The sequence below is a fragment of the Protomyctophum parallelum genome, assembly GCF_964188405.1.
Source record: "Protomyctophum parallelum genome assembly, chromosome: 12".
Lineage (NCBI taxonomy): Eukaryota > Metazoa > Chordata > Actinopteri > Myctophiformes > Myctophidae > Protomyctophum > Protomyctophum parallelum.
In genome coordinates this window covers 11398907-11414856 of record NC_139712.1, presented here as the reverse complement: position 1 = coordinate 11414856, position 15950 = coordinate 11398907, and the positions used below count along the sequence as shown (strand labels likewise).

At 43.7% G+C, this 15950-nt stretch overlaps 1 protein-coding gene across 1 annotated transcript in view; it reads right to left on the bottom strand.

Annotated features, from left to right (window-relative positions):
* col11a1a (collagen, type XI, alpha 1a) overlaps positions 1–15950 on the bottom strand; it is a gene marked incomplete at both ends in the record, with an annotated part of 136628 nt that overhangs the window by 76005 nt on the left and 44673 nt on the right. The window contains 8 exons of the mRNA XM_083777618.1: positions 1870–1923; positions 2049–2156; positions 2895–2948; positions 6362–6406; positions 7045–7098; positions 7683–7727; positions 7936–7989; positions 11610–11654. Of these exons, the coding sequence (XP_083633744.1) occupies positions 1870–1923; positions 2049–2156; positions 2895–2948; positions 6362–6406; positions 7045–7098; positions 7683–7727; positions 7936–7989; positions 11610–11654 (459 nt within the window). The remainder of the gene's footprint in view (positions 1–1869; positions 1924–2048; positions 2157–2894; positions 2949–6361; positions 6407–7044; positions 7099–7682; positions 7728–7935; positions 7990–11609; positions 11655–15950) is intronic.

The following is a 15950-nucleotide window of genomic DNA, read 5'->3' as shown; positions in this document are numbered from 1 at the left end:
TAAAGTGGCTGAGCCGATGCATGGGTTGCCGTTGGGATATAAGCGTCTTGCTCATGGGACTCATGGCCAGGCAGGGAGTGGAACCGGTGACCTCTCTGATTAACTACCAGAGACACAGCCTCTCTATACCCGCTGAGCTACAGCTGGTACCACGGAGGACCCTACCGAGGGACGGTGTCAAGGTGAAGAGAGAGAGAGAGAGAGAGAGAGAGAGAGAGAGAGAGAGAGAGAGAGAGAGAGAGAGAGAGAGAGAGAGAGACAGAGAGAGAGACAGAGACAGAGACGTCACCACCAGACAGATATATCACCATTTTTTCACTAAGTCATTATTCCTGGCTGACCTTGTTCCTTCGCCGTTCGCGTTCCTGAAATGACTCCATTTCATTCTCGGAGAGACTCTGGGAGTGAAAGGCGACTATATCACGCTGCCTCTCGTCTCAGAGACCGCCGTGGGCCATAAAACGTCCAATGTTTGGCCCTCGACAGACAAGTGGTGCTATTCTCTGAAAACCCCATCATGTCACCTGTCTGCAAAAGGTGTGTGCGTGTGCGCGGTAGTGCGTGCGTTAGTGCGTGCGTGTGTTTCACGACACCATAGTGAACTGACCGGCCTGAGCTTTCCTCCGAACAGCATATTTTCAGATGGGGGGGTCGGCAGCCAATTACAGATAACCTTGGGGGTTTTTAATTGACATGGAATAGTTTGAGAACTTGACTTAGAGAAGGCATTTGTTAGAATCGTCCTCTCAGGTCTCCATGGGTTAATTAAGGAGCGAGTGTGGCGGGGATTGATGTGTGTGAGGCAAGGCGAGAAAAGTTTTACTTTAACTTCATAGTTCGTTTTGAATATATATACATATATCCCATTTTGGTGTTAGCATCATGTTATGCTTTAGCTATTGAAAAATAGCAGATCTACAAGCTCATAGCGCGCCACCGAGTGGCGCGCTACGAGCTTGTAGGTCTGCTATTTTTTGAAAAATCGGAGAACGACTGACATTTTTATAGAATCTGATCTCAGGTCAGAATGGGTTATAATCAGACCAGTGTGTGTCCAGCAGTGGAAACCTCGTATGAATCTGATCTCAGGTCAGAGAAAAAACATCCAAGGAAGGGACTTTGCACACTCCAGGGAACAGAGACGGACAACTCACTGCATCGAACTTATCCATTAGCACGACGCGTTTCGCCGTGAGCTTGGTCAGGTGCGTCATCATAGCACCCGACAGTAAGTCCTTTCCTTGGAAGGTTTTTCTCTTGTTTGATGTCTATGCCTGCTGACTAGACTTGCACCTCCTACGGGTCTTTTTGGATGTCTCATATATATATATAAATATATATATATATATATATATATTTCTAATTCTCTCTCTAGGTGGTCCTCAGACGGGTCGCTCCTCCGTCGTTGCTCCCAGTCATCCCGGGGTATCCATGAAGGGTCTTTCAAATGTTAAGCGATAAAACGCCTAAAGTTCCTTTCCAACGAGACCTGCGTTTTTGCGCGGAGGAGCACTGCAGGGCAGCGGTGGCCGAACAAGTTTGCGGGGCGGTCTTGATATCGTGAAGGTCGCTACTATAGTTCGTATCCCCGGACCGGCACGTTAAAATGACCACCGCTGAAGTGCCCTTTGAGCAAGGCATTGAACCCCCTAGCATGAAATGTTCTATGAGCAGGGCCTGGCTGTATAAACAAGTTCTTGAGCTTAGTCGCGGTGTCGACGACACAAGCGTATTTACGTGAGCGCGGCGCCGTGAATTTGTTTTGCGAGCGCGCGCTCGTTTCGTGCAGACGCCGAAGGTTTAAACACACACACGTACTGTACCTTGGGTCCTTATAATAATAATAATAATATTAATAATAATAATTACCTTGGGTCCTTGTCTTCCTGGGTATCCAGGCAGTCCCGGGACTCCCAGTTTACCCTGAAAGATGACGTTAAACAACACGTCTCAGTCAGGGCGATATATACATATTTAAAACAATTACGTTTACAAATCAATAAAAAAAAATATTGATGAAAACCATGAAGTGGTGATAATTATAATACCTTCTCTCCAGCGGGCCCCATGGGCCCAGACTCTCCGTTGGGGCCCGACCGGCCCTTAGGACCCTCGGGACCGTCCTCTCCGCGAGACCCCAGCATACCGAGCTCACCCTGAACACAAAACACCAGGGTTGATTTCGTCGACTAAAACTAAGACGAAAAATGTCCGTCGACTACCTTTTTTCACTGACGGAAACTACAGGGAAACTAAATGAAAACTAAGCTATGGTGACTAAGACTAAATAATAATATACTGCTGTCAACAAATAAAAACTAGACTAAAGTCATTTTACACATGGTTGTATGCTGAAAATAGCAGATCTACAAGCTCACAATTTTGATATAAAAACTAGACTAAAATGTTAGGAAGGGACCAGGTTCGGGTGGAGAAGAGATCCAGTAGCATTTAAAGACATGTCATTTTATGTTTGGTTGAGCTCTGAAAGCATGAAGCGACCAAGTGTAACATCAGGCCTTAAGAGAGGAGGGGAGGGGAGGGGAGGGGAGGGGAGGGGAGGGGAGAGGAGAGGAGAGGAGAGGAGAGGAGAGGAGAGGAGAGGAGAGGAGAGGAGAGGAGAGGAGAGGAGAGGAGAGGAGAGGAGAGGAGAGGAGAGGAGAGGAGAGAAGAGAAGAGAAGAGAAGAGAAGAGAAGAGAAGAGAAGAGAAGAGAAGAGAAGAGAAGAGAAGAGAAGAGAAGAGAAGAGAAGAGAAGAGAAGAGAAGAGAAGAGAAGAGAAGAGAAGAGAAGAGAAGAGAAGAGAAGAGAAGAGAAGAGAAGAGAAGAGAGGAGAGGAGAGGAGAGGAGAAGAGGAGGTTGTTGAGGTGTATTGGGGGTGATTGGAGGTCTTACCCGGTCTCCTTTGAGGCCCATGTCTCCCTTGAACCCTGGGAATCCGTCCTCTCCCTGAAAACAGACAAACAAAACAAAGCCAGTCAATACGAGATAACATCCTCTGTGTGTCGTTTCAACACATTGCTAATTCAAGTTAGCAGTGTGTAGTAGTTAGTAGGGAGTCGATTTGTAAGAATAGCTACCTCTTCTCACTATTTGGCTCCATCTGCTCCTTTGTTTAAGGATCTAAATGTACTGTCTATCTATGACATTAACATAGTACAGTCCTGTTCTTTCATATATAAATGCACAATATGCTTCCTACAACTTTCAAAGAATATTTTTAAGACCGACTCTCAAGTCCATGATTATAATACTAGACAATAATCATCCTCCCTTCAGTCGTACCACGCTTAGCCAGTTCTCCATAAAAGCCAGAGGTTATTTACTCTGGAATTCACACATACTTATTGCCAACTCCTCATCTTCACTCTGTAACTTTAAACATAGATTGAGGGCCAGCCTCTTGAAGTTACCCTCTCCACTTGATTCTAACGTAATGTAGCCTTATTGTGCATACTCAGGCATACTCGGACTCGCACACACACACACACACACACACACACACACACACACACACACACACACACACACACACACACACACACACACACACACACACACACACACACACACACACACACACACACACACACACTTCTCTTTAATCGATGTTACCTTTTTTGTACTGTTTTTATTGTGCGACTAAACGAAACTAAAGGAATAGTAGTACTAGTAGTAGGGACTCATTGTGAAGGAATAGACAAAAGACAGGGATGCCTTTCACGCTGGCATGTTTTATATTTATTTTACAGTGTGCAAGTTGTTCAGAATGATAAATCCACCGTGATGTGGTTTAGATTCAGCTAAAACAACAGCGTAAACAATTTCCCTTCACACACACACACACACACCATAGTCACTAGTCAGCCAGGTGTTACGTGTGCGTCGCTGCCACCCGCTGGTGAAATGGGGGAACAGCAGGGAACAACATCCAGGATGCTGGTGAATCCATTCCTGACCATAAAAAACCTTGTGGACTATTTAATTATATGATAGAGTACATAAATAAATACCATTTGTTTTATTTTATTGTATTTGTCCACATAATTAAAGGTGTCATGGTCATGATTCCAGCACCCTGGATGTATTGATTGTAGGATTAAAATAATTGATATAAATAGTTTTTTGTAAATCTCTGGCATTTTGGAAAATTTTGAAGCCAATACTTTTAATTTTTTTTTTTACCAAAGTGTATAATCCAAATACCAGACTATTACTTGTAGTGGAGTATTTCTATATAATTTGCAGGTACTGATACTTTTACCCAAGTAAAAAAAAACGGAGAGTATTTTTTCCCCCGCCATGAGTCATGAATACTAAAGAGAGACTTGACACACACACACACACGTGCACACACACGCACACGCACACGCACACGCACACACACACACACACACACACACACACACACACACACACACACACACACACACACACACACACACTTCAGCTGATGGCTTTCAGACGACGCTGCCATATCTTTGAAGTATGTCGCCCGGCCGTGTCTTTCTGCCACACACGCACACATGCACATGCACGCGCGCACACACACACACACACACACATACACACACACACACACACACACACATACACGCACACACGCACACACACACACACACACACACGCACACGCACACGCACACGCACACACACACGTGCACTGCGATATCTTTGAAGTCTGTATTCTGCCCGATGCATAATGCATCACTCTTCTGCAGTGCACGCACGCACACACAGACACACACACACACACAGTGACACACACACAGACACAGACACACACAGACACACACACACGCACACGCACACGCACACACACACACACACACACACACACACACACACACACACACACACACACACACACACACACACACACACACACACACACACACACACCTGTGGCAAAGCAGAATCCTTTATTTATTCATACCAAGGCCTTCCTTCCACAGGCTTTATAGGATCTTCAATCTCTGGGTATGAATAAATTATCCAGTAAAGGAACGAATATGAAACGTGTTGTTCCTCAAACAACAACAACAACATGGTGCCCATGGTCACATGGTGCCCATGGTCACATGGTGCCCATGGTCACATGGTCACTGGTCACATGGTGCCCATGGTCACATGGTCACTGGTCACATGGTGCCCATGGTCACACGCAGTGTTGTTTTCCTCGACTAAAACTAAGACGGAAAATGTCCGTCGACTACCTTTTTCCACTGACGAAAATGAAGGGAAACTAAATGAAAACTAAGCTACGACGACTAAAACTAAGACTAAATATACTGACAATTTCGTCAACAAATAAAAACTAGACTAAAATGTTAGGAAGGGACTAGTGGACAACATATCCAGTATAAGTCATTTTACACTTTGTTGCATGCTGAAAATAGCCGATCTACAAGCTCACAATTGTGAGCTTGTAGATCGGCTATTTTCATTGTAAAAGTGTAAAAACTAAAAACACTCATTATGACGGCATCAAGGCCCGCCAAAATACATTTTAGTCGACTAAATCACCTGTAGATTTAGTCGACTAAAATCTTATGACATTTAGTCGACTAAAACTAGACTAACAATAAAACATCCTGGGTGACTAAAATGTGACTAAAACTAAATGAAAACTATTCAAAAGACAAAGACTAAAACTAAAATATAAATTTGATGCCAAAAACAACACAGGTCACATGGTGCCCATGGTCACTGGTCACATGGTGCCCATGGTCACAGGTCACATGGTCACTGGTCACATGGTGCCCATGGTCACAGGTCACATGGTCACTGGTCACATGGTGCCCATGGTCACTGGTCACATGGTGCCCATGGTCACTGGTCACATGGTCACTGGTCACATGGTGCCCATGGTCACTGGTCACATGGTCACTGGTCACATAGTGCCCATGGTCACTGGTCACATGGTGCCCATGGTCACATGGTGCCCATGATCGCTGGTCACATGGTGCCCATGGTCACTGGTCACATGGTGCCCATGGTCACATGGTCACTGGTCACATGGTGCCCATGGTCACTGGTCACATGGTGCCCATGGTCAGTGGTGACATCATGGACGTCTACACCAGACTGACCGATAGGAGGCCTTCGTTATGTTTGACCAGTTTCAATTGAAACGGGCCTCAACCCTCGGGGGGGAGGGGGGGGGGGGGGCTCCGAACTGACCGGCAGGCGTCAGTCAAAGACTGTCTGTCTGTCTGTCTGTCTGTCTGTCTGTCTGTCTGTCTGTCTGTCTGTAACAGATAGACAGACAGACAGACAGACATACAGACGTGCTTAAAGGTTTCATGACCTCGATCACACCCAAACAACGGAAACGCTCGGGGGATGTTGTGTGACCTCACCTTCTCTCCCTTCCCGCCCTTCAGACCGCGGACTCCGTCAGCACCCTGAGAATGACAACGACTTACACATTAACATCACTGTCAGCACCAATGGAACAGCAGATCTACAAGCTCACAGCGCGTCGCGCTGCGATGAGATTCGTCGAGATTGGATATTTTCAGCGTGCAAAACCGAGTGTGAAATCAGGCATTATGACGCCATCAATTATTGTATACAGTGTTGTTTTCGTCGACTAAAACTAAGACGAAAAATGTTCGTCGACTACCTTTTTTCACTGACAAAAAACAAATGGAAACTAAATGAAAACTAAGCTACGACGACTAAAACTAAGACTAAATATACTGACAATTTCGTCAACAAATAAAAACTAGACTAAAATGTTAAGAAGGGACTAGTGGACAAGACATCCAGTATAAGTCATTATTGTGAGCTTGATTGTGGCTATTTAATCTGATGACATTTAGTCGACTAAAACTAGACTAACACTAAGACATTCCAGGTGACTAAAATGTGACTAAAACTAAATGAAAGCTATTCAAAAGACTACGACTAAAACTAAAATAGACATTTCGACGAGATCCGATATTTTCAACGTGCAAACAGAGTTTGAAATCAGGCATTACGACGCCATCAATTATTGTATATTTGCTCGACTAAAACTAAATTAAATTTTCTACCGTACCTTGACTCCACGCGGTCCGGGGTAGCCGATGGGGCCCTGTGGGCCATGCTGACCCTACACAGAGACAACAGGAACATGGTTACTATGGTTACTAGAACTGCAGCACCACTCCCAATCTTCCGCCGTAGTCTGAAAACCCACCTTTTCAGACTCCATCATGGCCCATAGCACTTACCCTACCCCCTTAGATAGCATTTCTGTAGACTTAGATAGCATTTGAAACAGACTTATAGCATGTTATGTAGACAGCACTATAATTGCATTGTATATAGTCATAGCACGCCATAGTACATATGTATAGCATAGTAGTATATATATATCTATAGTTTATAAATTATGTATAGTTTCATTATATAGATATTCCACTGTTGCATGTTTCATGATAAATGTTTTATGTGATGTATTCCCATGCTTTTTTGTTCTTGCTTAATGTAAGTCGGTCTGGATTAAGAGCGTCTGATAAATGCCTAAATTGTAAATTGTGGTAAATGGTGCATTCATATAGCACCTTGGACGGCACTGTACATAGATTGTGCATTACATTCACCCATTCATTCACACACACACATTCACACACCTTTACATATATAAAATAATAACAACAGTAAAATAAAGGATCTGATGGTAAACAAACTCACTAAGGCTCCTTTCTCTCCGGGGGGTCCTTCTTTACCCGGATGACCCTGCAGGAGAGAGAGACGGGGGGGGGGGAAATCATTTAGTCGATTCAGAAACGTGAACGTGAAGGTCTTACACTGTAATGCCAAACTACTGTACTGTAACAACTGTGTGTGCGTGCGTGTGTGCGTGCGTGCGTGCGTGCGTGCGTGAGATTGACGATAGTGATACAGTATTGGGGTGATACAAAGGTCAAAAGGTCATGGTACTAACCGGAGGGCCATCTGCTCCAGGTAAGCCAGCCAATCCCGACCTGCCGTGAGGTCCCTGTACAGAGGGGGGGGGGGGGGTACAAAGGTCAAGGGTCATAGGTCACAATAACAACACTCTGCGTGCAACAACCCGCAGAGCCCTCGGTCAGCTGACCTCCAGGATTGACCTCCAGATTGTAGTAACCGCTCAGATAAACTTGACCCCCCCCCCCCCCCCCCCCCCCCCCCCCCAAACGTACAGTATAGCCGATCTACAAGCCCACAGCGTGTCACAATGGTAACGTGCTGTGAGCTTATAGATCAGGCTGATTTCAGCGACTGTATACCTCCTGAGAATAGGGATGCTAGGGTTCAACTTGCCCTATGGCCTCGAGTTTCCACGACCTTGCATGGGCGCATGCTAAGATATGTTTTTATTTGCATGTGTTTCTCTATGTATTATTTAACTGTTATACTGATGATAGGGTCTTATGCATGTGCTGTACATAACACCATGTGTTGTTCTCGCTTTACTGTAAATCTCTCTGGATTAAAGGACCATTTCACCACTTTTCAACCTATCTTCATTTAATAGGTCCTCACTAATAATCATGGGACATGGCGCTAATTCTTTCTACTCAGTCTGTGTCTCAAAAGGAGGGCTGTGGGCAGTTCAGAAAACCGTCTTCCAGTGACATCATCGATGGGGAATCCAAGCTAATAGAAACTGCAGGCTTTCTAGTCCTGAAAAGTTGCAATGCGAAAATGGAAGCCGTCGTTCTCACGATGATGAAAATCTAAACATTTTTTGTAAAAGAATCTTGTTTAAAAAATAATCTGCCTAATGATGATGTCACTGGAAGACGGTTTCTGAACTGCCCACAGCCGTCCTATGAGACACAGACTGAGTAGAAGAAAATCGTGCCATTTTATCATGATCATTAGTGAGGACCTATTATATGAAGATAGGTTGAAAAGTGGTTATAACATTCTGACTGTGGCAGATGACAACGACTCATATACAGTATAGACTGTTTTCTTCTTATTATTATGTTAAAATAAGGTTTAAGTCTCACCTTTATTATTAACTATTTCATTGCGGCTAAATGTTATTTGGATGGCAGAAAATCCACCAAGGATCAGCGTTCCTGGACTCCGACTTATGGACGTTTGAAAAAATCCTCCTTTCAAACTGGCTTTACGCCGTGATTATATTTCCAATCCCATAGCTGGAACGGTGGGGTGTTGCCATGAGCAACCGGACCAATGTTAAAAGCTGCGGTATAGCCATCGACCATTATACAGACGTATACGTTGGGGTGTGTGTATATGTACGGACCCGGCGCAGAAATAATTAGTTGAGTAAATCATTGTTGTTTGGAAGATGTTTGTCAGGACAGTGCTTCCTGGTTCTGGCCAAGGACTGTATAAAGAGGACAGGAAGCGAAGACTGTACGGGTGCTACCATGTTGCTCCATGGAAGGAAAGAAACATGCGCAGTTGAGACCAGGAAGTTGGACATGCATATGGCACAAATGGCCCAGCAGATGGCGTGAGGTGACTAAAGACCTTGCTGAATGTAGGGACGCTTGTATCTCACTCTTCTGCCAGCCTATATGCTGAAGCCAGCTTGGCTCAGTGCTCACCATGAACGGACTGACTGAGACAGCCGTGTCATGATCAGTGCAACTATAATATCTATATAATTTTATGTAATACAGTGGTTTTCAACCTGGTCTGGGGACCACCAGCACCCTTGAGGGGGTTTCAGCTAGGTAGTCTCCAGCTTGGTAACCAAATGGACTCTTATAGATCTTTAACTCTTGAGAGCGTAACCCGTCCATTTGGTTTCATTTTAAACTCTCAAGAGATCAATTATTGTTAAGATCTGCATAATAAGTCTACACAAGAGAATGTAGAATAATTGTTATTTTGATCAACTTTTGCCTGTTGTCTCTCCTTAAGTAGGCTACCATCATCAATACACATGCTGTATTGATGATCGTACATGGAGAGATTGTGGTCAAGATCTTATTAAATGAAAAAGTTTTGGGTCTGAGAGGCTACATCTCATAAAAAAATGGTGGTCCATATGGATAAAATGCCCAATAAATAATGGGACTTGATACAAAAAGGTTTGAAAACCACTGTATTACATAAAATTATATAGATATTATAGTTGCACTGATCATGACACGGCTGTCTCAGTCAGTCCGTTCATGGTGAGCACTGAGCCAAGCTGGCTTCAGCATATAGGCTGGCAGAAGAGTGAGATACAAGCGTCCCTACATTCAGCAAGGTCTTTAGTCACCTCACGCCATCTGCTGGGCCATTTGTGCCATATGCATGTCCAACTTCCTGGTCTCAACTGCGCATGTTTCTTTCCTTCCATGGAGCAACATGGTGGCACCCGTACAGTCTTCACTTCCTGTCCTCTTTATACAGTCCTTGGTTCTGGCCCGTGGGAGAGGACCCGATTGAAGCGCCAGGCTGCCTTTCATAGTGCCTGACTGTTACTCCATGCTCAGTCCATCCCACTGGATCAGACAAACTGTAGGTTTTTGTAAATAATTATGTGGATTACTATGTGTGATATTTTTATATTATATATTTTTGAAGAATGACATGTGACACTTTAAATGAGAAATGTAAGGATATTGTCTCTGGATACGGGGCTGTTTTAATCACCCCGAACGCCCGGGGGTATATTTTGCAACCTTTAAATCAGAGCGCCCAGCGAGGTGCATCAACGGAGCCCTTTTCAAGATGCTCCAGGCGCCAACTTGGATGTAGCTGAAGTAGCTAGAAGTAGCTAGATGTAGCTGAAGTAGCTGAAGTAGCCAGATGTATGCAGATGTAGCCAAAACACCCCCGAGGCGATCGACAACATAACGGGAAGTATGATTACTTCTAACACGACAAGCGATGATAGCCTAGCCCCTTAGATAGCATTTTATGTCGACTTAGATAGTATTTTAGACATACTCATAGCTCGTTACGTAGACAGCACTAGAATTGCATTTTATGTAGTCATAGCACTTTATAGTACACATGTATATTGTATAATATATAGCATAGTATGTATAGTTTACATAGATACTCCACTGTTACGTTCTTAGTTTATACATGATTCATGATAACTACTTTTTAAGTTTTTATATATGTGATGTATGACATGCTTTTGTTTTTGCTTGTACCGCGATGGACCGTCAAAAACATCATATTTGGTTATAATCGGACGGATTGATTTAGATCAAATGGTAAATGGTAAATGGTGCATTCATATAGCGCCTTTATCCAAGGCGCTTTACAGAGATTGTGCATTACATTCACCCATTCACACACGCATTCATACACCGATGGCAGCGGAAACCATGCAAGGCACCAACTAGCACATCGGGAGCAATTAGGGGTTCAGTGTCTTGCTCAAGGACACTTCGACAGTAACTCTGGGGGAGCCCACAGGGTTCGAACTGGCAACCTTACGGTTACCATCCAGGCAGTCTACCCCTGAGCCACCGCCCCACAAGATCAAAAGACTTAATTCACGTTTGAAGATATATTATTTTCCTCTCATCCACTAAAATGGACCACTTTGGACGATTTGTCCCACAACCGGAAATGTCATCGAATGTTGCCCATGAACAGGATGTGGTCACAACGTATGAACAGGATGTGGTCACAACAACAACGTACCTTTTCACCAGGCGGTCCGATGGGTCCTTGAGGTCCAGGGAGACCCTGAGGAGGCAGAGGAGACGAGAGACAGCATGAGTGTGTGTGTGTGTGTGTGTGTGTGTGTGTGTGTGTGTGTGTGTGTGTGTGTATGTGTGTGTGTGTGTGTGTGTGTATTATAGGCAGTCGGTCTATTTGGAGGAGAAGGTGTTTTTTGTACCCATGATTTACTTTCGGTGTTGGTAATAATATGACAGACTGAAGTGACCAATGTTTGCTGTGAATAAGTTCATGTGTTGCCTATATTATATATATATATATATATATATATATATATATATATATATATATATATTCTGTACATTTAGGGCTTGTTTGGACTCAAGCACTGAGACACGTGATGTTTCGAGTGCGTAGTATATCAGAAGCAACTGAAAGTATTTGTGCCCTTGATAATGTATTTTATAAATGTGGACTCAAGTAAAGAAATTGAAATGTGTGTGTGTGTGTGTGTGTGTGTGTGTGTGTGTGTGTGTGTGTGTGTGTGTGTGTGTGTGTGTGTGTGTGTGTGTGCGCGCCCTGTGTCCGACATGTCAGCTGTACAGTACTGTATGTAACGATGCTTTGCCGTCCATGCACGTTGTAACTGGCTGCTCTCCCAACTGTCAAACTGCACTGGCAGTGTTTATGTCCTTTGTACAAGGTATTCCTGTACTTCTCATTATGTGTGTGTGTGTGTGTGTGGGTGTGTGTGTGTGTGTGCACGCAGGTATACATGTTACAGTACACACAGTCACGTGCACATGTAATTTGATGTGTACACACGCTGGCACGCACACACATTAACACAGCCCCCTAATATGCACGTCTGTGTTTGTATATGACTGCCTCATTACGCCTGTGTGTGTGTGTGTGTGTGTGTGTGTGTGTGTGTGTGTGTGTGTGTGAGTGTGTGTGTGTGTGTGTGTGTGTGTGTGTGTGTATGTGTGTGTGGCAGCTTTCGCATGCATTCCACTGTCATGAATGAGATGCTTTCAGATGGTCTCCTCCCCCCAAGATAAACCCTCCAAAAATAGTTTAGGAAAAAGTGTGCGTGTGTGTGTGTGTGTGTGTGTGTGTGTGTGTGTGTGTGTGTGTGTGTGTGTGTGTGTGTGTGTGTGTGTGTGTGTGTGTGTGTGTGTGTGTGTGTGTGCACGCGCGCGCGCACGCACGTCTCCAGGAGTTAAATACGGGCCGTTATAGACTAAGGCAAAATAAACATTGCATTAGGACTAAGACTAAAATACTAAGATGTTGATATTTAGTCAACTATATTAACTATTAAGACTATAGACTAAAACTAAAGAATTTCAGAAGACCAAAATAGCACTAAAGACTAAATTGTGTGTCTTAGTCAAAAGACTCAAAGTCTGCTGAAATAAATTAACACTATACCCCAGACCATCTGGTGGTTAAACTCGGTACTGCTGCTAGAGGAGAGTCTCTGAGGCGTTATTATATGGATCCCATCGCAGTTCTATAGAAGCCCTGCTGTGATTGGCCAGTGGGTCACTGAGATTGACAGCTCTCATTTTTGCAACTACTGAACGGGAACCCATTTTGGAGTCAGCATCATGTCGTGCTTTAGCTATTGGAAAATAGCAGATCTACAAGCTCATATCGCGCCACCGAGTGGCGCGCTACGAGCTTGTAGGTCTGCTATTTTTGAAAAAATCGAAGAACGACTGACATTTTTTTAATCTGATCTCAGGTCAGAATGGGTTAATCAGACCAGTGTGTGTCCCAGTGGAAACCTCGTATGAATCTGATCTCAGGTCAGAATGGGTTAACCCTAACCTTAACCCTAACCCTAACCTCAGTAAAACTATGCCTAAGCCTATAACCTTAACCCTAACCTCAGTAAAACTATGCCTAAGCCTATAACCTTAACCCTAACCTCAGTAAAACTATGCCTAAGCCTATAACCTTAACCCTAACCTCAGTAAAACTATGCCTGCCCGGGAGCCAATCGGACACATGGTAAGGCGGGGTCTATCCCAGAACGTTGGTGGGATTCATAATCGCACGTCTCTGAGCCTTTTGTTGAGGGGGAAGTAATTGTGTGACGCACCGGACATCTCTGAGCCTATTGTTGAGGGGGAAGTAATGATGTGACGCACCGCGCTTCAGTCCAGACAGAGTAATCTATTAAGAGAGTGGCGACACTAGCGTTGACTATACCATTGAATAAAATAAAATGTACACAAAAGAAATATGGTGAGGCAGCCTTCTGCTTCTACGGCCCAACAGCCTGGAATAAATTACCATTCCAGCTCAGACACGCACCCTCTGTAGACATTTTTAAATCCCAACTCAAGACTCACCTCTTTCTTCACTCTCGCTTTTAGTTGAGTTTTACTATGCGCGTTCCTACCCTGTCCTGACTGATTTGCTGCATGTGTTGTTTTTAATTACTTTTTCTCTATGTTTTTATACTCTTATTTTGTTCTTTGCCATTGTTCTATCATTTTAACTACTTGTACTTGTTTTATTGTGCTCTATGTTTGTGTCCTGCCCTGTGAAGCACTTTGAGCTGCATTTATGTATGAAAGGTGCTATACAAATAAAGTTTATTATTATTATTATTGTAACAATGGAATGCGGAAGTGCTCATTCTATCTCAACGGGATAGTTCCAATGTTTGGAACTATGGCCCATAGGGCACCCATTTTGCGGCAAGATCAAAGCGTGTCGCCACTACTCTGAGTCCAGAGCGTCATCTCTCAACATGTCAAACAATGGTTTCCCACTCGTCACGTCGGTTTAGAGTTGTATTGAGCTGTAAATGCTGTCCTTTATCTCAATCTGAGCCCTGAAACATGCTCTGGATTGCATGTGTGCACGTGTATGTGTGCGTGTGCGTGTGGGTGTACGTGTGCATGTGTGTGTATTGGATATGACGACGTTACAACATGGGTGCCGTCGGAGGCTAGCCACAGATGCTTAAAATAAAATACTATTCATTCTGGATTAAACGACATTAACCAAGCACGAGATTTCTCGGTTTTGGCAAAAGGAGAGTTTTCTCCCGATTTCCCCGAGAAATCGCGAGTTCGGCATAGACCGAGTTAAGAGTCAAACTAGGCCCATCAGGGTTCTATTAAAATAGAATAATAATACTAATTGATCTCACATTTAAATTAACATTCAGGATTGTATCTGCAGTGGGCGTGAAGTCAGACGGACCGTCTCTAAATTATTCACAGCGTATTTTGTTTGTTTGTCGTTCTGGAAACCCCAAAAGCATTTAGAATGCTTTGGGATTGTTTTAACCCATTCTGACCGGGCACCCATTTTGGTGTTGGCATCATGTTATGCTTTAGCTATTTAAAAATAGCAGATCTACAAGCTCATATCGCGCCACCGAGTGGCGCGATACGAGCTTGTAGGTCTGCTATTTTTTGAAAAATCGAAGAGCGACTGACATTTTTAGAATCTGATCTCAGGTCAGAATGGGTTCATCAGACCAGTGTGTGTCCGGCGGAAACCTCGTATGAATTTGATCTCAGGTCAGAATGGGTTAATGAAATTAAGCCATTCTGGGCGGGAACCCCTTTTGGTGTTTTAAAGCATCATGTTATACTTATATAGCTATTGAAAAACAGCAGATCTACAAGCTCTCGTAGATCTGCTATTTTTGAAAAATCGTGATAACGTGCCTCAATCCTTTGAATATATATCCTTTCAGAGTTTCAGTTTATAACTCATATCTTTGCTTCTGGAGGGTCCCTCCCTGGAACAACATATTCTCAGATGCATATTACATATAATTTTTGTGGTCGTTGACATGAAATATTGAGAACCACTGATATAGAAACATTAGGTTTTTCAGAAAGAAAAATGTTATTTCCGAGGCCTAAATGGGTTAAAATGCATTGTTTGGCAGAAGAGCTTCATTTCCCTCGTCCTGCTCTCGTGTGACAGAGACGCGTGGCGGAATACTAATACTCACTTTTGTATTATTAACATTTTGTGTTACTAAATAGTAAATAGCCAACACTGCAATATGGAAATTGCAGTGTTTGGCTTCGAAATGTACTTAACCCATTCTGACCTGAGATCTGATTCTATAAATGTCTTCTACATCCTGACAGTTTTCTGTAAAATCTATGTTTCTATGCCAGTCGTTCTTCGATAAAAAAAAAAAAATAGCAGACCTACAAGCTCGTACGAGCTATTTGCGTGCGTGTGTGTGTGTGTGTGTGTGTGTGCGTGTGTGTGTGTGTGTGTGTGTACACGTGCGTTGTTGCGTGTGCACATGTGTGCATGCCTTGGTGCGTTGGTGCGTGTGCGTATTATTCACCTGTGTCCCCGGGATGCCCT